Source organism: Colossoma macropomum, unplaced genomic scaffold (assembly GCF_904425465.1).
Source record: "Colossoma macropomum unplaced genomic scaffold, Colossoma_macropomum, whole genome shotgun sequence".
Lineage (NCBI taxonomy): Eukaryota > Metazoa > Chordata > Actinopteri > Characiformes > Serrasalmidae > Colossoma > Colossoma macropomum.
The window spans coordinates 18636958-18663299 of record NW_023494800.1 but is presented as its reverse complement, the minus strand read 5'-3'; the positions used below and the strand labels follow the sequence as shown (position 1 = coordinate 18663299).

At 41.4% G+C, this 26342-nt stretch overlaps 1 protein-coding gene across 6 annotated transcripts; it reads right to left on the bottom strand.

Annotated features, from left to right (window-relative positions):
• Positions 1-899: 899 nt before the first annotated feature.
• On the bottom strand, positions 900-24885 carry cxxc5a (CXXC finger protein 5a). Of its 6 annotated transcripts, none has more exons than XM_036588947.1 (4): positions 24281-24885; positions 13442-14539; positions 6865-6915; positions 900-2199 (listed from the first exon to the last, which is right to left on the bottom strand). In XM_036588947.1, the coding sequence occupies exons 2-4, from the start codon at positions 14303-14305 to the stop codon at positions 2155-2157; spliced, it is 960 nt and encodes a 319-aa protein (XP_036444840.1). In that variant the 5' UTR covers positions 14306-14539; positions 24281-24885; the 3' UTR covers positions 900-2154. The 6 variants fall into 6 exon arrangements, with proteins under 6 accessions (XP_036444840.1, XP_036444837.1, XP_036444841.1 ...); XM_036588944.1 differs by having other exon boundaries at positions 24285-24885; XM_036588948.1 differs by having other exon boundaries at positions 900-2196; positions 24285-24885.
• Between the last annotated feature and the right edge of the window lie 1457 nt (positions 24886-26342).

Below are 26342 nucleotides of genomic sequence, written 5' to 3'. Positions count from 1 at the left end.
AGCATCTGAAGTTTGCGCTGGAGCTACAAGGCAAAGCTACACCCAAGTACATCACATATCAAAACAAAATAGCTAATGATAGGAGCCACCTTAAATTGTGTCCATTTAATAGATAGCGGTATACCATACAGTGTGGCTTAAATTAGACGTGCAGTTTGCATGATGCTAATTGGTGGCTTTAACCCCTTAAATGGTCAGGGCCCAAAGTTTTACTACACACTTCTATAACCTAGGCAAGTTTGCATTGTAGCGTGTGTAGTTACTGAATAATAAGCCTTAGTATATAATAAGCCTGGGATTTTAAGGAGTTAAGCTTTAAGCTAAGGCTACATGAGCCTCATGTCTTGGTTGGTTGACTACGTTTGAGGTAAGAGAAAATCTAGGATTGGATATTTAGCCCAACCAGCGCTTTGCGTCTTGCGTTTCCCGCACCGACTCACAGACATGGACAGTATGTTCACAGAAGGTGCATCACTTGTGCTGTTCCTGCCTAATGTCAGAAAGTCCCAGGATGAGCGTTGAAGTGCCTCCTCACTGCCTCTCTTGAGGTTCTGCTGCAGCTCCAGAGCCTTGAATCTGTCTCTCTCTCTCTCTCCACCCTCACAGTCCTGCTTAAGAAACCCAGACAGTGGATCTGAGATACTGGCTCTGTATCAATTATTCATTGTTCTCTAATTGTGTTTTTTACCTGTAAATGTCAGACTCTGTGTCAGAAAGAGATTTGTTCTTGAGGATACTTAGCTGTTTGCTACTGCAGGAGTATCACCCAATAGCTTGTGTGTTTCTTCATCCTTAGTTAGCAGTGATCTGCCTTTTGAAACATACTCTTGTGTTGTAAGCAACCCCCGCCCAACAACGACCCTTAGGGAAGCATCACAGACCTTCAGTACATTTCAAAATTATGTTTCTTGTCCAATCGCTTTTTATTTTACCTTATTGAAAAGGAAACAACCTATAAGATTTATGAACATTTCCATACCGTCGTATTTTTTTTTTTAAAGTTTGTTGCTGTTTCTTAAAAAACATGCAAGTAGACAAGTAGACAGACGTCAGAGCTGTAAATTCTTGACACAAATACATGCATTTGTTTTTATTCACAAAACCAGCCCATATTTCTAATCCAGTACAAACATTGCTGTTCGTTTTTAAAAGATGTAGCTACTGGCAATGTCATGAAAAAAAGCAACAAACAAATTAGAAAAGAAAAAAAACTTTTTCAGTGCGTTTAATTGGGTGGAGCAAGTGCTGTCTCCAAGTGCTCAGGAGGATAACCGTAAATCCTGCACTTTGGGGACGTTGTAACGAAATGTAAGGATGCCAGCCGAAAAAATAAAACAAACGCAGACGAGAAGGCTAGGAGACATGAATGGTTTGGCGGTAAATGAACTTCCAGTAGTAGCAACTCCACATAAACATCAGTCCTCATCTATCCCATCTATACACTGGGTATTGGGCACTCAACGTATATTTGTTCTTTCATTTCATTCAAAAACTGGATTTTTACATCTTGAAATAGTTCCTCTTAAATGACAAACATTGATCAGTTTTCCAAACTATAAATTTTAAAATCAAACTAAAAAAAGGAAACAATCAATAAAATACAGAGGTTTAAGTAAGAACAACGGTGCTAAATTACAATAGTGCTTGCCATGAGCCACTAGTTTTAAAATATAGCCGTAAAATTTACATTCTCTACACAAGTACTGTATCTTTCCACACATGAACAACATTAACACCAAACACAGAAATTTTGTTGATTGTCCACACTCAGTCTGTCATTTCTGTTTGGCAATGAACTGTTCCATGTCTAAGCGAGAGAAAAAACCTGCTGGAAAAAGGACAAAAAGGTACCAAAATGGAAACATATAAAAGGGAATGAAAGTTGCCATAGATTTCTTCTTCTTTATGTTTAATTTTTGGTTCAAGGAATAAGTAGGTGCATCCATTACTCGATTGATTACTTTGTAGCGTTTCTGCTTTGTTCTGTATGTTTTTCTTGGAGTTTCTGGTGGTTGTTGCCTCTTTTGTTTTCTTGTGTTGTTGTTGTTGTGGTTTGTATGTTTGCTAGCCAGTGTAGGTGCTGGAGGCGGTCCGAGCGAGAGTTGGCATTGCACTTGATGGCAGAGCTTTGGCTGGAGGTCAAAGGTCACGGCCCTACTGGAACCACCGGAACGCCGCGCCCGTTGGCAGCATCACCTTCTTAAGAGAAAGAAGGTACAGAGGGAGAAAAAAAGAGAGAGGACGTTACAGTTAAGAGAGGGTGCTGTAAAAAGGGTGCTGTACAACTTAGCCAGAAACATAAAGCAGTGCTTGTTCCCGTTCTACCTGTGTTCCTGACCTCGGGTCTTTCCTACATAACCTTTAGAGATCTACAGTTGTTACTTTTGACTTGCTATACTATTCAGATGTATTTACATAATGACCTATTGATTACATAGCCATATAATGAATTACATTTAGGTTCAATTTGCATTCAAGTTATAGCCAGTATTGACAGGTTTAAGTCTGCACTTGTGAGGGTTTGTTTTGACGTCAAGACGTGACAAAAACTTGGTAGGAATGTAAAGGAATGGTTTATCTTTTTACAAAACTGGACTGTATGCTCCACATTAACTTTTAATCAAACCATCAAAACCTTCCTTTCTACCTGGCAACACAAATAGTATTAATAGGAAGTTCAGAATCTGTCATTTTGACAGAATTTGTCTGCTTCAGTGTGCTTCAAGTGAGAAATAATTACACAGTCTAAAGAGGCAGTCTATAGAACATCAGGGACCTAGAAGGATTATGGCCATTTCCTCTCTTTCTCTCTCTCTCTCTCTCTCTCTCTCTCACTCTCCCTCTCTCTGTGCTGTCTCTCCTGTCCGCCCCCTCCCCAGCCACGGGCCGCGGCCCTCGGCTCCACGTGAAACTTGATACGGCACATTTATTATTTAGTCACCACGCAGTCACGTAGAGCTCCAGCTCCCACCACACTGCTCACACCAGTGACGCTCCCTCTCTTTATCTCTCTCTCTCTTGCTCTTTGTCTACGTTCACATTACAAGCAATTATTGTCCAATTCTGTTTTTTTCCTCACATGTAATCTTGTCTTGATGCTTCACATTTGTGATTAAAAATGACCCATATCCTGCCATTAATGTGAACATCTCTACCCTGAAATGACCCACATTTGCGCATTTTAAGTGTTGACACTGCGGACACCAGACGATGACATCATGATCTTGCATCCACATGGAATGTGAAGTAAAAATACATGTATTCCGATCTGACCATTCTCCTTAAGTCTGTATGACCACGTATAAGCTATGTATCCTATCTAAACGCAAAGCAAAGTGCTTCAAATCCAATCTAAAAAAAAAGATGTTTGCCTTTGTTCACATTACAGGATTGAAATGGCACAAGTCCAGGTGCTTCCCTAAATGTGACACAGATGTGATGTTTCAGAGCTGTGTGAACACAAAAATCAGATCTTTTCAAATCAGCTTTGAGCCACTTTTATATGTGGTTTCATATTTACATATGATTGATGCTGAATGATGGTCCATGCTGAGTGGACAAAACACAGGTTCCAATCTGACCATTCTTATTAAGGCTGCATGGCTACGAATCAAATATGTATCCGACCACATGTGAAAGTGGCTCATATCTAATTTGAAAAGATCCGATTTGTGTGTGCATACAGCTCTGACAACATCAGATCAGTGACATATTAACACAAAAAGTCTGGTTTGTACCACTTGAGCCTGGTAATATGAACGTAGCCAATGTTGTCAGGGCATCAGTGGTGGCTAACGTGAGTGCCTCAAATGTGTGCATGTGGGTCCTTTCAGAGTGGAGGTGTGTTCACACTTAATGACAGATATAGGTCACTTACACACTGAACTGTCAAAGCAGAAAGATCACATCTAAGAAAAAAAAATGGAATCTGACTTGTAATGTGAAAGTATCCAAAGTGGCTGAACCTGCACTGAAAAGAGTTTCACACGGCTCTGAAAAAATCAGATCAGTGCCATGTTTAAAATGTGGACTTATGCCACTTGAACTCTTTAATATAAGCATAGTCATACTCGCGTTCTGCTTTCTGTATTTATATTTGCCCATATCTGTACTTTGAACTCCCTGACTGACTGGGACGAGGCCCGTGGTCAGCTCTAAGAGTGCCATGGAGCGGGGCAGTAGTGGATATGAGCAGTAGTAAACGCTGAGGCTGGGCAATGGCTGCGTGGAGATGAGCTGTCGCCTCCCTCCCAAAGGCAACACTACTGCGGCACAGAATCTAACACATTCAGCAGCACTGCCCCGAGCCAGGAGGAGCTCACACGTCTCCTCATGCACACACTAACACACACACACACACACACACACACACACACACACAAGTCCTCACAATCTCACTCTCAGTCAAGAGTATCCCATATCCATATAGACATACATACTCAAGTACACATTTCAAACTTGACTACAGATTTAACAAATTAAAGTTAAATGAACAACAGGCCCCAGTAAGTGATCACGATTCTGATTTGGCACAGTCAGGACAATCATCAGACAATTATCTCAGGGTGAAAAAACACATAATAACCAGAACAATGGGAAAAAAAATCTGCTATGAAATTCAGCAGGGACAGCTCACAGAATAACGAAAAATTAGAAATTACTTCATTAATCTTTAGTTCCTTTAGTGAAGTATCCCTTTGCTGATAATTATGTGTGTATTATGATTTTTATATCTTTGTTTGTCCGTCGCAGCAAAAGCATGGTCAATCAATTCCAATTCACATCTAATGTTTTTTTTTTTTTTCAGCACTTTTCCAGCAGCTACAGTATTGTATCTCAATGAGTTTCTGTAAACCAATTACTCATCTCCAAACAATTTCATAGGAGACTGATCAACAGTTAAAGAAATATATGATGGCTTTTGGAGCTGGTAGGCAGAAAAAGGCAGTAAACGTTTGGTAGGGTCTGTTTAGAAAAGCAAGAACTAAGCTAGAGTAAAGAGCCTCTTCTAAAAAAACTCTGCTAATTCATGTTGCACAAAAGCTTGTCTTGGTATACATGACACTACTAAGGCAGCTAAACCTCAAAAGATGTATGAGGAATAGATCGATATCACCACATATAGGCCAGGTTCACTACTTTGATTCATTTGAACACTTTACATTTATAAGTGTGTTACTTGTGCTTCTTCTGATTAGTTTAGGATCCTCTTAGGTTAAGTCTGCATAGTTATACAGTCATATGCAAAAGTTTGGGCACCCCTGGTCAAATGACGTTTTGTTGATTTCCTAAATGAAAATAAGTTACACATCTACAGAAAACATACATCTGCACACTTAAATGCTCAGTAACTGTTTAGCTGCTGAATTTAACATTTTGAGAAAAAATAAAACAAAATTGGGCCTGTGAAAAAGTTATGGCACATTTTATATTTTATTTTTACCAATATGTTACATTAATAAAAATAGTAATTGTGCACTAAATTTGCTGAACAAATGTAATATTTAAGTTTTCTCCCTGTAAAGGATGTGTTAACTTTTCACTTAGAAAATCAACAAAATGTAATTTGACCTGCATATAACTGCATAGTGTCAGATAACATGTACTTAACTCTCTATCACAAGCAATAACCACATCACAGTGTCCCCTGATATGAATTATTTCTTACACATAGTTCATGACAAGAATAACAGCAAGACTTCTAAGGGTTAAACACATTGATGAAACAGCTCAACAGGTTGAGTGAACTCTCTATGTTAACCATCAGTGTGCGTTTCCCTTACACAGCTGCTGCCAACGTGTCAAGTGTGACCTCTGACCTCACAGGAGCTTAAGAAGTGACCCTAAAAATGGCTGGCCCTCTCACTGGAGACTACTTCACCGGTAAACCCCCATAACCCATGACCTTTAACCCTTGCTCTGTAAAAACAGCAGCCCCTGTCATGTGGGTTTGGGGCAGTGGCGGGTGCTTCGAAGGTCACTCTGAGGTTAACACCTCCCACCCCGCCCCACGGTCCGAGCTGCGGCATTTAATCTGTGTTTATTGATTTTGTTATGAATATGTTAGCCCTGCTCTGCCTGCTGAAAGCTCCCTCTCTCTCTCCAATGCGTTCATGCTGCTCATTCGCTCCTATACGGACTCCTAGAGAGCAGATCAGGGTCAGCTTAAGGTCTGACACACAAGAGTATGCACACACCTACTTAGGGTGTAAATGACCTCACAGCGATTGGATTTGATTAGTGTAATATAGACAATAAAAACAATGCAAGATTTTTTTTATTTCTGGATTTTTAGGTTTGAAAATACACAGAGAACTTTATTTTGGCCAGAAATTAGTGTATACTTTATTACATATTAAAATTGATGAAAAATCTGTGAAATCAGTGACTACCTTTCTCATCAATATGACGACCAGTCACACACTTAAAACTCTGATTAGTCATGCTCTCTAATGAGGGTGTCAGACACATACACATACATTAGGGTCCAACCAATGTGAAAAATTAGCTTAAAAATTCTAATAACTGAAGTGAGTCATTTTATATGTATTTTATGTATATCAAACGTTAAACAGTTTCAGTCAAACAGTGCGTTACTGATTGATGTGATTGTCAGCGGTTAAATATGATTGTGTAAGTTCTCAGTTGTTAGTTCTCAACTGATTTTGTCAGCTTTAACTCAGATAAACAGCAAAGACCCAAAAAGTCTTAAATAATGTCAATATAAAATAAGCCATTACTAAATAGCCATAGAGGGGAATTCCACCCATTTTTCAAAATCTCTTCACAATACATTGCATTGAGATATAAACAAAGTCATTCACAGAGGTTTGATTTGAAATGGTGCATTGTAGAGAAACTTACCAGGTCTGATTTCTTTACAGTGGTGGTGATGGGAACCAGGGGTCCTGATATCTACAACACAAATATAGCCATTTTATTTGCTATCCAAAATGACCAATATGAACCTACATGTGTCTTCTGAATTTCTATATGTAAAGTTGATGGTAAAACAGTGATCAATCTGAAAACTAATTTTTTAGTTTTTAATTTTTTGACTATTTTGTCTAACAACACTCTATATATATATATATATATATATATATATATATATATATATATATAAATATTAGACCAAAATCTTACCTCAAAACTATGGCAAAATAATCAGGCAGCAAATTCATAACCATTTTATGTAATAACTTGATCTAGCATTTAGGGGCTTGAACAGTTCAGAAGTCTGGTTCCTGTCACCACCACTGTGAACAATTCTGACTCGACAAGTTTCTCTAGAATGGAGCATTTCACATAAAATCACTCTGAAAGACCTTGTTTACATCTAAACAATTACTTTTGCAGAAATTTAACCTCAAATGTAAATGTCACAATGCTGACAATTTAAAGTACTGCTTAACAACAGCGCCACACAAATGATCCGTGTTCATGCCCTTTGATAGGGATAAATATTAATATACAATATTTCCATTCCCTGACATTGCCAGTCTCTTATCAGTGGGATTTTCAGTGATGCCTATAAACCTGTGAAATCTTAATATCAGCCACACGGTATATCAGTCAGCCCCCAAACCATACACACAAACCCAATTCTGGAATTACCACACCTGAACAAAGTTAAGAGAATAAACATTCTTAGAGTCAGTGAATGTATAGTACATGTAAACAAAGACATATGCATTCACACCTTCTTTTGCATTAAAACAACCCAGAACACCTAAGCAGACACAGTGGTGCAGGGAAAAGAGTGTTTGGTGTTTGGGACTGGAAGTAGTGTTGTCCAGTGCTCTGGCCAGTGCTTATTCTCCTGTGCTCCTCTTATTGCTGTTCAAACGGCGCGTTCCCAAAATAAATCCAGACATCTCCCGTCAGCGACGTGTGAGGTGGCGCTTTGCACACTACCCCCCTCCTCTCTCTCTCTCTCTCTCTCTCTCTCGCTCTCTCGCTCTCTCTCTCTCTCAGTGTCTTTATGGCCCTCACTTAGGCAACAGCAACGCACTGTGAAACCTTCAGACCCTCCAACCCTGAAAATACTGCAGCAGCACCGCTGTACATGCGCTCTTTCTCTGTGTGACTCTCTCCCACTCTCTCTCTCTCTCTCTCTCTCTCTCTCACACTCACATATATATGTACACTACTATTTGGACTACATCTGATATGATGACTCAATACAATTACAGTTCTTTAGGAGATGATTCAGTGCTTCATGAAATTTTAAATTGCACCACATTTTGATTTAACTCGATTAGTTTGCTACAATCCAGAATTCTTTTTTAAAAATACACAAATGTGACCAGAGAAGTTATTTACCCAGTAGTGGAATATAAACAATAAAACAATATGCACAGCTTTTTTCAGAATTTATGTTTGAAAGTAGCCTAAGATTTTTATTTTGGCCAAAGATGAGCACATACTTTACTTGTGCTCATTTTGGCCAAAATAAACTATTGAACATTATTATAATGGAGTACAACATGCTTGAATATTCTAAAATCGATGCAGTTAAATCACTAACTTCAGATCAGTGCATCACAGTTGAGCATTTTCACACTCCTAACACTCCTATTATATGGTATTTAACAGGCAAAAACATGCGTGTTGCAGAGATAAACAGTTTTAAAGAGTTTTCATGGCAAGACTTTTGCACAATACTGTACACACTCAAACAAGTTGGAAACACTTATACATACATCACATGTGAACACACACTGTTACACAAAGATGCACAACCATTCGTTGGAACTGTTCAGAGACTAGCTGAAAACTAGCAAGTTGGCTAACCTGAGAAATTAACCAACTATTTTAACCATACTAATGCATTGTCCCTGTAAATCTAAACTAAATGAAGCAAAGTAAAGTAACATATGCAGATGAAGAAGTAGACCGGCCTTAAGGAGTATTTCCACCAAGCAGTGGAAACAAACCCGGGATCACACATTTTGCCAAGTGGACTTGGCCGACTTTGGTGACCCTTCCTACCAACCCACCCACCGCACCAAACCAGGATGTATGGGTGGAGCCAGGAATAGTGCAGCCTAATGATTGGTCACAGTCACTATAGAATCATCATGCTTTAAATGCAAGTCAGACAAAAAAAAACACGCTAGCTAACCAGAATCGCTGTCTGTGAGTCTTACGTAAAACCAAATGCAGAGTAAAGCTCAATCAAAACATGAAACTCCTTTGTTGTTGCTACTATTGTTTGAGTTTACTTGTAACACTAGTTTCGCAAGAGAAATTCTATGACCACCACACAACCCCCAGAGTAGCCCTCCTGATATGAAGTGGACACAGACACTCAACTGAGGAAATGGATAGTTCTAGGTTTGCACTAGTAACTGCACCATGACACACTGCACTGCCTGATGGAAAACGTCATTAGTGTGACTAGTGATGTAGGAAGCACTACATAACACAGTAATCACAATAATAACATTCGCAATAATAACATTCATTTTTTCCCAATTAAATAATTTCTACACATATAACTGTCAACAAGTATTATTTCTGTACCAATTCACATCAATCCATGTAGGTATGCATCCTGTAGGCTGAAATTTCAGCTTAATATACTCTCTATTAGACTCCATGTATGCCAGCAGTATCATTCTGGGCTTGTGCTGCAATTAGTATTTGCTTACCAAACTGCTGTTTGCATGCCAAACAATTATGCATCTTGTCAAAACACGCGCACTCAGTCTGCACACACAATGTACAGGTTAATAATGGAAATACTCTAACAGATGATGCTTCCAATGAGCTGCGGGCAGACCTGAAATTACCGTGAGGAAATCCACGTGGACGCTGCACACCTGTTAGCATGTGCGCTTCATAGAGACAATGAGTGGCTGAAAAGCTTCCGCCACCTCTTTTTCAGATGCCTGTCATCGTGCACAAGTTTAATTACTGTAATGTAAGATGCCACTCGGAGCCACTACAAGCCATGACCTTGTTTGACTCTGCTGGGCCTGGCCATGTATGCGCTGGTTCGGCTCGGCTTTGGACACTGCACTACGACTTTTAAAGCAGCTTAGAACACAGAAAATAAAGTGTACTTATAATACACTGAAGCATTGTCTGTGATATATCATACCATATATTGCTGAAGACTGAATACAGCTGCTGTTTATTTCTGCCCAACCAAATAATCAGTTTTTACTATCTAAATTAATCAGTTTTCACTATTTATTATTTTTTTTTTTTTGTTTAATCATCAAAAATAAATTCCTCAAATGAAGTTCCTTCACTGAGTGTGGCAGAGAGTGACATTCGACACAGTTATGATAAACAGGACTACACACACTGTGCATTTTTATTTCAAACCATTTTTATTTTTTACCATATTTTTTAATGTGGGGCTCTATCAGTGTATCAGAACCTCTCCATGGAAATGCTGTTATTTTATTACGATCCTGCAGTAATGTTCCTGCTCTTGACTGAAAATGCTCTCCTGACACTTGATTAGGAAGCTGATGCATATTTAGAAGTACCAGGTTTTGTGACAGGCAGCATTTTGATGTAAAGTAACACTTCTCAAAAACAGAGGACATCAGATCTACAATAGGCCCGCTGTCATCAAACAACTACAAGTGAGCTACAGAAGAAAGAGTAAGTGAGAGAGAAAGATGGAAAGACAGGCAGGCAGACAGACAGATAGGAAAGAGAAAGAAAGAATTGAAGAGGAGAAGAAAAGATGGAAGAAAGAAAGAATGAACTATACACATATTGTGTGAAAAATGTGTTCAACTGCTCCAGAATCATGAACAGGTGTATACTCATACACTTCAATAAGCAGAAGCACAAACAAACAATCTACAGTTTGTATTCCTCAGAGCAGACAGCACATAAAGAAAGTGCTGAAGATTCTTCTTAACCCTCAAGATGCTTCACATTTACTGAAATAAGCTGATCAATTTCAGACTGCTCTCACACTATGTACTCTGCTATAGCAGTCGACTGCTACTGATAAGTACATGGTAAGCCAGAAATGCAGGTGGCTACAAATATTCCTTTTCAAACATACTAATTAGACGTATAATTACACCAATTTTATTTTCATTAGTCATTACACTAATTAGTTTGAAATTTATTACACACAGATCAAATGAATTGTGTATATTTAACATTTACAAATCGTAGTTTAGTTGTTTATGAGGTTTTCAGTACATTTTAAAGGGGAGGAGATGCCAGGGGCAGAACTGATGATAAATCAGCAGCACATATGTATCAGTAGATAATAAAATCAGTATCAATATTATGATGCATTGCTCTGATACGAGGCTACACTAGCTGTATGCTGAATGCCTTTTTAGTAATAGCTGAGCTTGAGATAATACTTTTTTACAGCAAAAGTGATAAATGTTTTATTTGACACATTCTATGATATATTATTAATTTACTTTTGATTTCAGGAGTGTATAACACTGATACTAAGAACTGCAGCCAATGATAAAATGACTAAAGTATCACTACGCAAATAACACCAAGCCTTGGCTTTCAAGACAGCAGACAGACCACATGTTTGTGTGGATAAGTACACAGACAAAACACATGAAATGTAATTTACTTGAAATTGTAATGGGAATGTACTGGCCTTTAGCAGAGAATGATGCGCTAAGATTTAGCATGGAATGCTGATTATGAATGCAGGTCTAGCTTTTCTATCTGTGCATGTCTGTAGATGATCATGTGAGGAACATGGTCAGATATAATTCTTAATCTTTAGAAGTCAGCAGATAACACTTTTGTGTATCTTTGACTATACTATTGAAATGTAATTACATAATGATATTTAATTACACTGTAAGTTACCACATGAATTACATTTACATTTGATTTACATTATGTATTGACAGCCTCAAGCAGGGCTGAACGATGAATTGTTTTTCTATAGGAATTACAGTGTAAAAGAATTCAATTCAGTGTTATTTTAAGTGTTACGTGGGACAATATGACCAAATAACACATAGCTTATGAACTGGCAGTCTGGCACACTACATTCAGTGTTCAAGTCTCAATCTGGAAATAATGGGTGTGCTGGTCTTCTAGAGGAAAAAGGCCTGGAGCTTAATTTACAGAAAATAATTGCCATCACAATATTGGTCACAAAAATTGTAATCAGATATTTTCCCCAAATCATTCAGTCCTAACCTCGAGTATGAACCTCTGACTTATTTCTGATTGTTTCGATGTCAACCAACACCGAAAACATGACAAAAACATAAAGAGTAGTTTTTCTTTCCACAAAACCAGACTACAGACAAAATATTAACCTTTCATCAAATTTAAATCATAATAAAATATCCCCTTATCAACTTACAGATACAACTGTGATTATTATTAGACTTCTGGAATTTGTCCCCTTGTTTCACAAATAATTAATTTCAAATTATGTTATCACCAGTAATAGCTTTGAATTGTAAGTGCATAACTGTGTATCACATTTGAGTATGTCAAACATAGTCACACCAACTTCAGACGACCTCAGCATGAAGTTTAGAGGGCCATTAAGTCACATGGCCATGTTAGCGAGAGAGAGGCAGAGAGAGGGCAACCGTGACACCTGGTGCTCCAGATGATGGTCCTATGGCCAGATGGACTATGTCATACACAACCACACACAAGTACACTCATGCATCCCACTCTTAGTACTACAAACTTACACCATGTCTTCTAGGAGCATTTTACGTACATACACACTCTTTCAATAACTCTAATGCTTTGTTCTGTGTAAAATCATCTCTCCTAATAATTTGCACATTTATGCACATACATCTTTAAGACTCACTCCTTCAATAAAAGCATCTGGACTACCATGTAATAGGAGCTAAACAGGAGGGCTCTGGTGAATGGCTCTGCAGCACGCACTGTCAGTAAGGCAGGCTGTGTGGAGAGTGACGGGATGGCACGGTGGGGGGCAGATTAGAGCAGACCCCATGGTGCATGTCTGCCCATCCACCCCCTCCCCCCGCCCCTGCCGCTGCCACCTGTCACCCCAAAGCCCCATCAACCCCCTCTTTAACCCCACCAATCTGGACCTCCAGGAAAGCAATTGGGCTCTCTGAACAGCACTGTTACAGCCAACCCCAACCACGTTAAGCCCTGCCTCTAAAAACAGACCCTGCACATTCTGCTGGAGCCTCGTTCAAACTAAACATCAGTTGTTTATGTTCTCGTTGTTGCTCAATTCCCATTTTTTTGCTCAGATTTGAACTTTGTACCTTGACAATTCACATTCATACATTTGATTGTGACACATATCTGTTGTTAGTGTGAACACTTCTGTCACTTGTTCCACTTTAACATTGTAATGTGAATGTAGGCTAAGAAGATTCAGACTAAGATTAAGCCCAAAATTCCCAAGGCTGTTGCCTTAAAGTGGGCTTCTTTAAGGGCTTTGCCTTTTGTGCTCTTGTTGCCATCTTACCTCCAGCGCAGCAGAGGGTTTCTTCTTGAGTTCCTCGCACTTGCGGAACTTGCAGATCTGGTGACCCGTCTTGCGGTTGCGGCAGCTGCTGCACTGCTCGCAGTTAATCCTGCGCCGGCAAGGCGGGCACATGCCGCAGCGTTTCCGTTTCTTCTTCCCGGAGCTAATGGCGGAGGCCAGCTCGCTCTGCACCGGGTACTCGGCCAGCCCGGCCATGTGCAGCGCGCTGTCGGCCAGGAACACTCCAGCCGGCGTCATGATGAAGAGGCCCGGGTTGAAGGGGAAGCCACCACCCACGCCGTACGGGAAGTCTGTATGACCTCCCACGGCGTCAGCCACTGACACACCCTCAAGGTCACCCGCCCCTGCTTCTGCCCCAACGCCACCCACTCCCACCCCTACGCCCATCCCCCCCGGCAGCAGCATGTGCTCCATGCCCGCCCGCTTGAGCAGCGCAGCGGCTTGGGCAAAGTGGAGCAGGCCGTTCTGTCCTTCGAGCACCTGCTCCAGGGTCCGGTCCAGCTTTGCCGGCACCAGGGCCGAGGCTGTGGATGGCTGCTGCTGTTGCTGCTGTTGCTGTTGTTGCTGTTGCTGCTGCTGTTGTCCAGACTGGGCCTTGCTGGCCTGGTTGCTTTTGGCCTGAACGTTGTGGCTCAGTCCGTTTGTGGCCTGCGAACAGGCAGCAGTGTACTGCGAGAGTGTGCGAGACCTTTTTAAGCTCTTGCTGAGCGGCTCGCTGATGATGCCGCTGCGGTTGCGGCGCTCGATGACAGGGCTGTCCTCCCTGCAGCTGCGCTGGTCCCGCTCCTTGTCCTTATCCTGGGCCTCGGGTGTCCGGCTGCCCTCCGGCCGTCCGCCAGACATGGTCCAGCCCCGGGGTGTGTGCGTGGGTAAGGGGGGCGGGGTTGGGGAGGGGACAGGGGGACTGGCACGTGTAGGAGCCAGGCAGCACTCTCAGTTCACTCAGTAACCAGGTGAGGGTGGAGCCTCCTCTCCGACACACAGACCGGCCAGCCAATGGCAGGCAGGCCTCCAGCGCCCTTGATCTGGCTCTAGACTTTAGGCCTCATCCACATCTTCACATCCGCAACCTGTGAACTACCACAAACAAAGAGAAGAGAGAGAAAAGTAGATGTTTAACATGCTAAGTTTCAGGTCTTTTCAGAAAGTTCATCCTAATGGCCAGAAGTAGAGTGAACATTGAATTTCTAATTCCTTTTTTGTGTTTAAGTATCTTACATTGTTGATACCATCTGTACTACTGTAACAATACTTTCAATTGAGTATAACCTCTGCTATTGGGCTACTGGGCTGTAAGTGCCCTTCCATCAGATTTTTGCATTCAAGTTTTACTGAACACAGTACTGATGTCACAAATAAGGTCAGAGAATCAATGTTTACACATCTTAAACCATATGCAGACAGATCTGAGCAAAATATAATCCATCATCACTAAATTCAGGTTCAACATTTTGGCGATAAATTGCCATTGTCTGGCATCATTTGAGAACATTTAGCTTAATTTTGTCTGCTAGATGGAAGTCTATGTGATCAGTTAGCTCTCCCTAAATAGTTACCTCTTCATGCTCTATGTACAGAATGTTAAATATGAATAATATGAAAATATGCCTATTAATAAACTATTCAAAACTATACCTGGGAAAACTTCACTGTTGGAACTACTTTATTAACTACATATTATATTAATAAATATATGATGTCTCAGAGATGTTCCACATGTTCAACAAGTTAATGGAAATAAAATAAAAATAAAAATAAATACAAGTAAATGAGTTTGAGAAATATATAACGAGAAGTTTTAGAAGCAGAAATGACTAAACAATGAACACTTTATTCAGATCTTGCCTTTCAGATGTGCTGTCTGTTCCTGTTGACTTCTGTTAATCATGCTAAGCTAAGCTAAGCAAAGGATTTTAAGACAATTGTAAAAAAAAAATCATTGTAGGACAAATATATATTGTATATATAGTAATGTTGGTATCACTTTTAATACTCTCTCTGACAGTGACAGTATTACAGTATTTTGGGACTATACACATTATAATCACGCAGCGTATTATAAGTATGTTATAATTTGTACATTATAACTTGGTATTGTTGTGTAGTGTTTGACAAAATAGGCATGACTGGAACATCAAAAACTTAGAATAGATCATTTTTTACACTCATAATGTTTTTATACTCATCATTAAAACATCATTAAAACTCTTAAGCATATTTCCATACATTCTCAGCATAACAATAATCTTCAAACTAATGTATTCTTCTGTTCTCACATTAGTACACAAGGTCAGTGCCTTCTCTCCTAATAATATGCCATGATGTCATCTCTGTAGTCATGAACCAGAGCCCCTCCGTCATTCTGTTTCTGGAGAGTACAGCACATCTAATTTGTCACATTCCTTCATCATGTTAGAATCTCCACCTGTAATGAGGTCATGTAAGTCCTCTACCCGTAGTGCATTTTGACTGAACTACTTATCAACTAGCTTAATAGTTGTCATGGAGACATACACCAATCTGCTATCAATCATTTAACCGAACAACTAGCATTTTGTGGTCATTTGTAACAAGATAACAAGAAATCTATGAAGTCAATGAAACTGAAGAGATGTTGCATGTCATTACTTCACAATGACTAGACAGAATGTGCTTAAACACAACAAAATTCATTAAAAACTAAGCTCTTGTTTTTCATTGGCTCACCCTCCTCATGCACAACAAGCACAAACACCCACACACACGCACGCACACACAACCCCGCTGAGAAAAGCTGAGGAAATGGCCAGGCCTGTCCTTATAAGGGAAACAAAGGGAAGGGGAGGGAGAGGCTGGGGGGATTGGGGGGGTCTACGCAGTGTGTGGAAATTGGAAGGCCAGAATTAGTGGGAGGTAAAGCTTCAAAGGCAGGAGCGCAGCCCCCGCATTCTCCCCAGCTCAGGGGTCTGTGGCGCCAGCAGACCACAGCCAGCCTGTCGCTCTCTCTCTCTTTCTCTCTCTCTCTCTCTCTCTCCCCCGTTCTGTTCCTGACCAGTGGCCACGCTGCGCCAGGCAGTTTCGCCTCCCCGCCTGCCAAGCCAGCCCCATCACATGCAGCTCTCACGGGCTCCGTGGCACCACCACACAACCATATTTCTTCTCCGGTGAAGTCGTGATGGACGCCAGCACTTTCATTTTCACTACTTGAAAAACTTCAGCAAAAGCACGTCTCACTAGCTTGCCGCGGACAGCCTATGGGTTCACTTCGATTCTGGCTTGGAACCACAAAACGGCACATTTCAAATCCGTTCCACTCGCATGGATGTTGCACGTAGCCAACAGTTGGCCACACACCATCAGTGACCAACCAGCCTCCACCTCCCCCCAACACAGTCCAGAAGATGGCTGTTATCTGGGTCACTCTTTTTTGTGCCTGAAATGTAAAATCTTGGCACTTTGTTAGTACGGAGCGTTAAAACCTCGAACAAGCTTGAGGTTAAGCACGCTGCTTAGCGAAAGAATAGTTGGAAGCTAAAACAGTAGCTTTCACATTTCTAGGCAGTTGGAAACACAGGACCACCAGACTTGCATAAGCCCTTCCCTTTGAGGATGGCATGTGGGTATTTCATATACAGCTGTCCTTTTGGTCCAGTCCTGTAAATGCACAGGTGTAGTCACAGGGGTTATGCTGTCATTCAAATTCTTCAGATTGCTAGAGTTGTACAGATCACACTTCATTCACTTGCAGGTCAAAATTCCATGTAACACAGACTCTGACAAAAAAGCATTTGGGAGTGATGTCATAAAAACACTTTTGAGCCACTGAATAACCTTTTAGTTGATGGTTTAAAGAGCCATTTGTGTAAATAAGTCGTGCAAGAGTAAATAACTTTTTTTAAAGTTTTTGTAAATTTTAGAGAATAACCTCAAAATATGGTTTTATACCAATTAAACCAATGGAATATACCAGTACACCAATTAAATGGGGTAAAGTGACACTTGGAGACAGACTGGAAGGAAATAGATGGCTGCAACTTGTTGTTCAACCATAGCATGAAACTTCCGGCTTCTTATTCAGCCATTAATCTTAATCCTTATTATCTAATTACTACTATAAACAACTATGAAACTACTATGTAAGTCATGCAGTTAGGAGAGTGCAGACACCCATACGGCCTCTTGCAGTTTAAGAGGTGAATCCATATTGATATTAAATAGATAGAAACCTATTCTATGAAATAGCTTATTGAGCCAGCTAGCCTTTTAAAGGCAAATTCATCAATTCACTTCTTCTGTTATTCCAAAAAGCTTCTCAGGTACGAGCACTAATGATGCCTAACTGAGCCTGGAGTCTGCTCACACTGTAACACTTTATATGGATCTGTAAATAAGCTGTCTGCCAGAGAGTTTTGGCATTTTTCAGCATGTATGAGTAAGTTATCAATGACCGCTCTCAGTAGCGCGTCCCTGACTTTTTCATCTCGCTCTCTGTTTCTGGAACATATCACTCACTTCCCTTCACACCTCTTTTAAATCTGAATGCTCACGCAGAGAGTCTTGTCTCTGGAAGCAGCTTCTGCCTATATCACTAGTGTCACTGTCAGCCTGCGACAGCGCATCTCACCACTCGCTGCACTGTCACTCACACACGTTTGTCAGACGTTTCACAAACTCCCTCTGTTTCTTAACTATATCAAAGTTTGCGACAAGGAAAGAAAAGAGTGCGCTGCTCAAAGAACTTGTCAACATTTAGACCCCAGCCTCCTTCTAAATGTGTGCTATGTATAAAGTTTGACATCTTTTACATGCTCTCCTATTAGACAGTGCTCTAAAAAGATGTTTTTTTTTCACTAATAGCAAAGCAGAGCTATAATTTCTGCCAGCTCACAGTATTAAGCAACATCCTACACAATGTCAGAATAACAAAACATTGTATCAGATAGTGTCAACATTTTCAAGTTTGTCTTCAGTTACTAAACTTATCCAGCTACGAAAACTGGAGATGGCAAAATATCACTTTTTCTTTTCCGATACTGAAACCTTGAGTAACAGCCTTTATGGATCCAATATTTTTCCTTCAAAAAGTAGTTCACTTAATGGAAGCACTTCTCTTAAGCTAAACATCTGAAAGTAGGCTATCATGCTCACACTACTCAAACGCTACACTCTTAACCCCTTTAAATCCTAGGATTATTATATACTAAGGCTTATAACCAATAACTACTGGGACTTCAATGCAAACTGGTTAAGCTATTCTAGGTTTTAGAAGTGTGTGACAAAACTTAGGGCTCTCCGGTGGGCCCTGGCCATTTAATGGGTTAAAAAGGGTTCTGCTATTGTTACAATGTCAAGCTTGTAAGAATAAAAGAACCCTTTTCCAAAAGGTTCCAGATAGAGCAACACATTCTCTTCTTAATAACAATTTCACCATGCAAAGAACCATTTAAGCATGAAATGGCAATATGTAGAACTTGTAATTCTAAATAGAACCATTCACTTTACTTAAAAAACCTTGAAGAACCATCTTTTTTGAGAGTGTACTCTTAACAGGAAGAAATATTTAGCTGGCAACAACACATCATGCAATGTGAAAGCACGCTATGTCAAGCCAGATTTGTTACAGGATTGAATCAGATTCATTCTTTTTCTCCCTCTGATATCATACAGCATTTTCAGCTGATATCAGCCCAGTACCCTTCGATACTGGTATGCCATCTCTAGCAAAAACACAAAATGAGCTGAGCAAAAACACAAAATGAGCTTTAGCAGTGGCCAGAGCAACTCCAGGAGTTAATTCCTCTCCAGCTACTGCAAAAGTCATGTGGTCACCCATGTGACAAATAGTAACAGGTCATTAAAGGTGACAAAGATAAGACTATTATTATACATGGCTGAAAACTACATTACAGTGAGGATCCATCATTGCACGAGCATAATTGGAACAAATGAAAATGTAACATGGGGATTCAATTGAAAACAAATAAATCAACTATTATTATTCAACTTAATAAATGTTATTATTGTCATTCTGATAAATTACATTATAGTACACTTTGTACGTATATAATGGGTACCATTAATGCTTCTAGAGCACTGAACAACTGCACATATCATAAAAACAATTTAGGCCAAATAGAGAGCCTGCAAACAACAACAGCCAGTGTATATAAACTTTTTTAGGTTACATAGTGACAAGTAACTGATTGAATATCAGCTCATCACGTCATTGTCTAGTTCGAAGAATTTTACCGTTTCTTCTTTAGATTCATTCTTTACAAAATTATTTTTTGCATATTTTGAATTTAAAAAATGACGGCACTACTGTTCAGCTGGTTCATTTTGTCAGTTCCAACTTGTTCACAACCCTCAGAAAAATGAAATATTGTGATACATATCCTCAATCATGAAATCATCTTCAAGTATTGTGATGTTAGATTTTTCCATTTCTCCCACCCTTAGTATTAAATGATGAAATTCACAGGAAATTGACACAGGCTGATAACTTAACTTGCAGTGTTTGCTCTCTGCAGAGTCAGCTCACTCAAGGGACTGACAACTTTTAATGCATCTGCACATGTGCGTTGGTGTCTGAAGGTGTGAGAATTCCGTTAAGGCTGCATAGTAACATCCTACACTGTGCTGTAGTTCAAGAACACTACCTTGGGTTCCACTCATGAGCGTGTTTATGAATAAAAGCATGTACTTATGTAGTATTACAATGGGGATCTACTAGGTGCCCATAGTAACTATAATTATATAGGTCAAATAAGGGAATGGCGACTGCACTGAGGTGATGACTCCACTCAGAAAACGATGCACTGAATCTACTTGTTTCAAACATGTACGTAATTTCGACATGGAGAAAATATATCAACACCATTATTGCCAAAATTAAGTCACCTGAAAGACAAAACTCTGTTGATGTAATATATGCTATGCTATTTATGTGGAAATGATGTACACAGTTGAATCTGGCAAATGAAGGAGTTCAGTGCAGCATTTTTTCAGTGTTCTATTACCTCAAGAGAAGAAGGAAAGAAACTGTCTTAGCCCAGCCTTGTGGTTTACAGGCCAAATCAAATCAGTCAGGTGAGGACATGGCCTACTGAGACTACCACTGGCTGAACATTTGTGGTCATTCACATGTAATGTCACACACAAAAACAGCTAGAACCAACATTATGATCTACCTGAATGCTAAGAGAGTGAAGCTGAAGTGATGAAAATTCTGATTCCTACAAATACACTTAATGATCTGTTTCAGCTCTCCCCTGTTCTGTTTTTCTTCCTGTTCATAATGAACAATGCAACTGGTGATATATGTGTTTCTGAACTACAAACTTAATTCTAGATCATCTGAAAATGTTTCAGAAGAGTCCAAGTATAGAATGTGGGTCACTTTTCTATACCTTTCATCAGGAACTATTCATTACTTGAAGATGATTAGCTAGCACAACAGAATATTACATCTAACCTCATGAGAAAACAAATGCATGGAGTCATGAAGTTGAGGTTTAGTCAAATGAGCACTTCTAATCTCCAAAATGTCTAACTGTGGCTATTACATGCTAAATTGGCTGAGTATGAGAAAGCTATCAATGGCTCTATGCTATCAATTATAGTTAATTGAGGTCACAAACATTAGAAAGTGTCCAAAGTTCACTCGTATAACTTCATAACTCACATAGTTTCATAAGTAGTTATACAGTAATTTTAGTAGTAACAGATTAGAAAGTCTTAAAGAAAACATTTCTATATAATTCAGTTGCTGATATGTAAACAAAGTCAGAGTGGTTTGATGTGAAGTGGTTCACTGTAGAGAAACTTACCAAGTCATATTTCTTTACAGTGCTGGTGATAGGAGCCAGGGGCTGTGATGTCTATCTACTAGATAGCGGTAAATCTGAAAAATAAGTCTTTTTTGGGAGCACCCTGTATACACCCCTCCACCAATAATGTATTTTAAAAAGTACACTTTAGGCCAAAATCTTATCTCAAAATTATTTTAAAACAATGTCTCAGGCAGTGTACCCATAACCATTTCATGTACCTTTCTGTGATGTAGCTTGCAGAGGGATTAAACTCTTTAGAGGTCTGGTTCCTATCACCATCACAGTGAACAATTTTGACTTTGTAAGTTTCTCTAGGATGGAGCATTTCTCATCAAACCACTTTGGATGACATTGTTTACCTCTTAACCATTTAACCTCCTAAAATGTCATGTTCAGTAACTGCAGGGACTTCAATGCAAACTGGCAAAACTATTCTTAGGTTATGGAAGTGTGTAGTAAAACTTTGGGCCTGTCGGTGGGCCCTGGCCATTTAAGGGGTTAATTATGAAGAAAATCTGAAAAATTAGTGGAGTTCTCCTTTAAGATGAATAACTGAATAATAAGTCTTCAGCTTAAGGGGCCTATAAAGTAAATGCACTACACATGAAAACATTTATATAAAACAAAAAACAGTATGATATGTCAGGCTGTCATAATATGTTTAACTGTATAATGAGTAGGCTAAGCATTATAGCAGAAGAGACGTAGGTGAGGTATCTCAGGCTAAGCTGAACCAGGTGAAGAAGGCTGAGGTGGTCATATAACAGGTCATTATGTCACGACCCCTTCAGGCCAAACCTAAAAGGAGTTGGTTTGGAACCATGACTCCAAACAAAGGCCGAAGCTTTGAGTTTTTCATTCGCTGACCAGTCACTCAGTTAACCACAACAGCCTGTAGGTGGGCCCTTAGTCTCCTAACTAATCACCCTGCATTACCCTAGTTTCATATAGAAGTTACTGAATATCTTCTTAAATCAGTGATATTGTAGTAGTTACTGAATAATATGCAATAAAATTAATAATTGAACAACAAACCTGTATAATGGGTTAAAGAATTATTTAACCCTTTAAATGAAGGAATTTATCAAGCAATAATAAACCAGCTTAAGGGGCCTTCAATTAAATGTCTTAATGACCAGCTAGGAAGGAAAAGTATCAGCTGCTACACATGGTAGTTGTATTACACAGCAATTATGAGTAGTTGTAAACCTATTAGCTGTGTTATTACATGCTTACAACACGTGCATAAGACCCCTTTTCTTAGGTAATACAGTAACACTGTCCTTGTTTACCGGAGCTGCTCTCGCGCCCTGCGCTCAGCCCGGCAGGAGAAGCTGCTCGCTAACGGAGCTCGTGCTTCCTCCCTGGAGGGGAGCGCGCGCTCTAATTGCTGCTGCTCTGCACAACAAGCACCAACTCTCCCAAACACAGCAATACACACACCGCGAGCACCTCCACACACACACACACAGACACACAGACCAGAGTTCAGTCCAATAGCCGTTACAGTCTGACCCACAATCAGTACTTTAGTTTTGTGCTGCTTATCAATTTCTGTTTTAATAGGTTTAACAAGTCACTAAAATGCAGTTTAGAGCGCGTGCCGAATAAAAGTGCTCCTAAAACAGTGTGGACTAATGTAAGGGCAGTGCTGAGAACCCCCTCGTGCCTTAAAGGTTGACCACAGTAGGAGTAGGAGGGGGGGAGAACAGCTTGACGTTAGCTCGAGACGTCACGCGGGCGGATATTTATTAGTCCAGGTAATGCGGACTAACGCAGCGTTGGCCTAAAGAGGCGCGCGCGCACACGCACATCCCCCCACTCCTCCTCCTCTTCCTCTTCTCACTCCCTCACACTCTCAATTTCACACTCACACACACACACACACACGCTGACACGCACGCACACGCACACACAGAGTTGCGCGCGAGACCCTGCGGACGGTGCCGCTGACAGGCATTCATGTTTCCAGTATGTAGACTCTCTCTCTCTCTCTCTCTCTCTCACGCACACAAATCAACTGGCTATAAGTTGATAATAAGCTCCAAACTTGTCCAAACGCGTGCGTAACAGCCAAAGTTGCATGCATAAGTTGAATGCCTAAGAGAGCAGAGTTGATCGCACGAGCCGCAGCGTGCGGGCCGGCCAGCTTCATGTCCGAACAATGAGGCGCGCGCTCCCAAAACAGCTGCTCCCAAAACACCGTCTCCAGTCTTACCTGCATGGTGGTTAAGGCTGAGGCGCACAGGTGCTGCGTGCTTTAAAGTTCCCCTAACGCGCGCACACACCTAGTCCAACACCACCTGTCCTTACATGCACGAGCTACTACTGCAAACGTCATCGGCGTCCAAGCTCGCGGACGCGATTCCACTAGCAAAGGAGTTAGCTTTTGAGCTTTTTGTCGGGGAGGGGGATCTTTCACCCGAGCTCGTGACCACATCGAGCGTTTTTAGACACGTTCCGCCCCGTTAAGCACACCTAAGCACGTGCGCGATAAAGAAGCACACTAGAGGGAAAAAATCACTTTCAGCGCGAACGATCGATGCTTCTTCTTCTCCCCTTTCTTAGCACACGAGCCCAGACGCAGCAGGTAAAAACCAGAAAGCCTCCAGCCAGCAGATCCTCATCTTTATCTGCCGTTAAAGCAGCAAAAACAGACGCGCGCGCACACATCCACACATCCAACACGCACCAAAATACCTTTTTTGTCTAGAGTCAGTGATCTGAGACCAGCGTGTGCGCGCGGTGCCAACCCACGGTCTGCAGCAGCGGTACGGCTACCATGTCTCCCGTTCACACACACACACAGACAGACGCACACACACACACGCACACACGCCTCGATCGTTAGGAAGATGACAGACCAACTTTGAGCAGACTTCAACAAAGTATGATTCCCCACACTCACACGCGCTCGCGCACATACACACACACACCCCTCCCTCTCTACCCAGTTCAGTGGATCTGCATATGCTCCATGTGTGCGTGTGTGTGTCCCTGTTCGCACCTACCGAGGCAGGCCGGAGCGGCGAGTGTGTGTCCGAGCCGAGCGGCGTCCAGAAAGCGAGTGCGCGAGGGAGAGAAAGAGAGAGAAAGAGAGGATCCCTCGAGGCGAGACGCGCGAGGAAAAAGAGCGTGATGAAGCAGCGCGAGCGAGGAGTACTTTTGTGTGTATGTGTGTGTGCGTGCGTGTGTGTGTATGTGTGTGTGGTGTGTGTGTGTGGTGTGTGTGTGAGAGAGAGAGAGTCTATGTGTTTTTTCTCTCCTCCTCGGCGGCTGAGCGTGCGGGTTTCTCCTCTCGAGCTTCTCGCTGCTCGCGCTCCCACCTCTACAGCCCCGCTCGGCGAGGCGAACATGCAAACACATTTCATAGATTTTTGGAGCTCCGCGGAAAAGCCGAACTGGACTTTCCGCCGCGCCGAGGCGAGCAGGAGCGCGCGAGCGGCCACAAAGGCATCGCGCGCTGCGAGGGGAAAAAACAGATAAACAAATAAACGCTGCTGGTCGATTTTCTCCAAATCTCTATTCGCTGATTTGTTTTTCGTTAGTGAGCGCGTGCTGGTGTGCGTGAGCTGTGTGCGGAGCGAGAGGAATCTCCGCGCTCCTCGCGCTCTCTCCACAGCCCCGGATTGATTTTTTATTTTTCCTCTATGAGCCGAAGTTGATATGTCGTCATACCTCTTTAAGAGTGAACTTTCTTTTAACACATTCATGCTTACAGTCAAACAATGTCAGAGAGATGCACGTGGTGAGTGTGGGGGGAGCCTGGGAAACGGGCAGAGGGGATTTTCTTCCCTTTTTTCTGGATGGAGAGGCGTTTAGACACAAAATCAGTCGGCCATTATAAGGTCATTTTAAATCTAATAATGCTATAAACGTACAGATTTAAAGAGGCTTTAATTTAGACACAGCTATCTATGGAAACAGCCTATATAGACGAATGTTGTTTATTATTTACTGCATGTTATTGCAATATGATACTATTTCTATATATATCTTTATCCATCTCTCTATGTATGTGTATGTATGTGTGTGTGTGTGTGTGTGTGTGTGTGTGTGTGTGTGTACATATATAGCCTTTGTAGTAAATATGAATTCTAAGTAAGTATATTTATCCAAAGATAGATAGATAGATAGATAGATAGATAGATAGATAGATAGATAGATACTGGGCAGTACTGTATTCACTGGCCTCAACTGCTATATGCTAACACTGTACCATCCACGTATTATCCAAAGCTATTAATATAATTATGGGCAGCAACTGATCATCTGAAAGCTACAGCAGTTTTGTTCGCGATTAAATCATCGATCGATATGAGCGATATTTTTATGCCCCCGTGTATTAATTGACCGTAAGAGGCCTACATTTGACTGGTTGGTCCTGCTATTGCATTAGTAAACGGGGTCTCTCTGATGGTCCTCCATGTCCGGCTGGACTCCACTCCACCTCTTCGCAGTGGCCCGCGCGCTGGCAGGCGGCCAAGCGGAGTGTGTGGAAATGACACCGCCAGGGCGGCAGAGATTTTCCTTCATTTCTCTCCTTCCCGCTCGCAGACGGGCTGACATTGGCTAGAAAGTGGAGCAGCTCGTCAGGGACAATCAATGCGAATCGATCGAGCCGCGCGGTTTGGAGGCTCCGAGCTGGAAAATAACGCGGCGGCGCAGCGCGAGGGGGAGCGCGCGCGCCCTGCCCACGGCCAGCTGCAAGCAGACAGCCGCACGCCGTCCGCTCCTGCCGTGTTTAGGCAGCGTTAATCTAGCATTTAATACAGCCTTCCGGTTCATTTAGGCCAGCAGAACAGAGACGCAGTTTGACCGTTTGTGTGTGCGCGCTGGGATCTCGACGCTGACGTGTTTTTCATTTCTCTCTCCCGAATCCTCAACTGGTGATCGAGGTTTAAGAGAGGTTTAAGCGCAGCTGAGTAACTGTGTGATTAAGGACTCCTGCGGCCAGTGTGTCGCTCCGTCAGTGTGCAGAACTGATTAGAGACCGAATGAGCTTGAAGCGCCATCCCAGCTATGGCGGTATCTCCAGACTTCCTCACAGTGCTGATGCTATTGATAAG

Bases quoted from the DNA above. Each gene is read 5' to 3' on its own strand.
- cxxc5a (XM_036588947.1), bottom strand. From the start codon at position 14,305: ATGTCTGGCGGACGGCCGGAGGGCAGCCGGACACCCGAGGCCCAGGAT. The intron at 6,916-13,441 runs GTAAGATGGCAA...TTTGTGTTGTAG, and splicing joins AACCCTCTGCTGCGCTGGAG to ATATCAGGACCCCTGGTTCC. The intron at 2,200-6,864 runs GTAAGTTTCTCT...CTTTCTCTTAAG, and splicing joins CTGTAAAGAAATCAGACCTG to AAGGTGATGCTGCCAACGGG.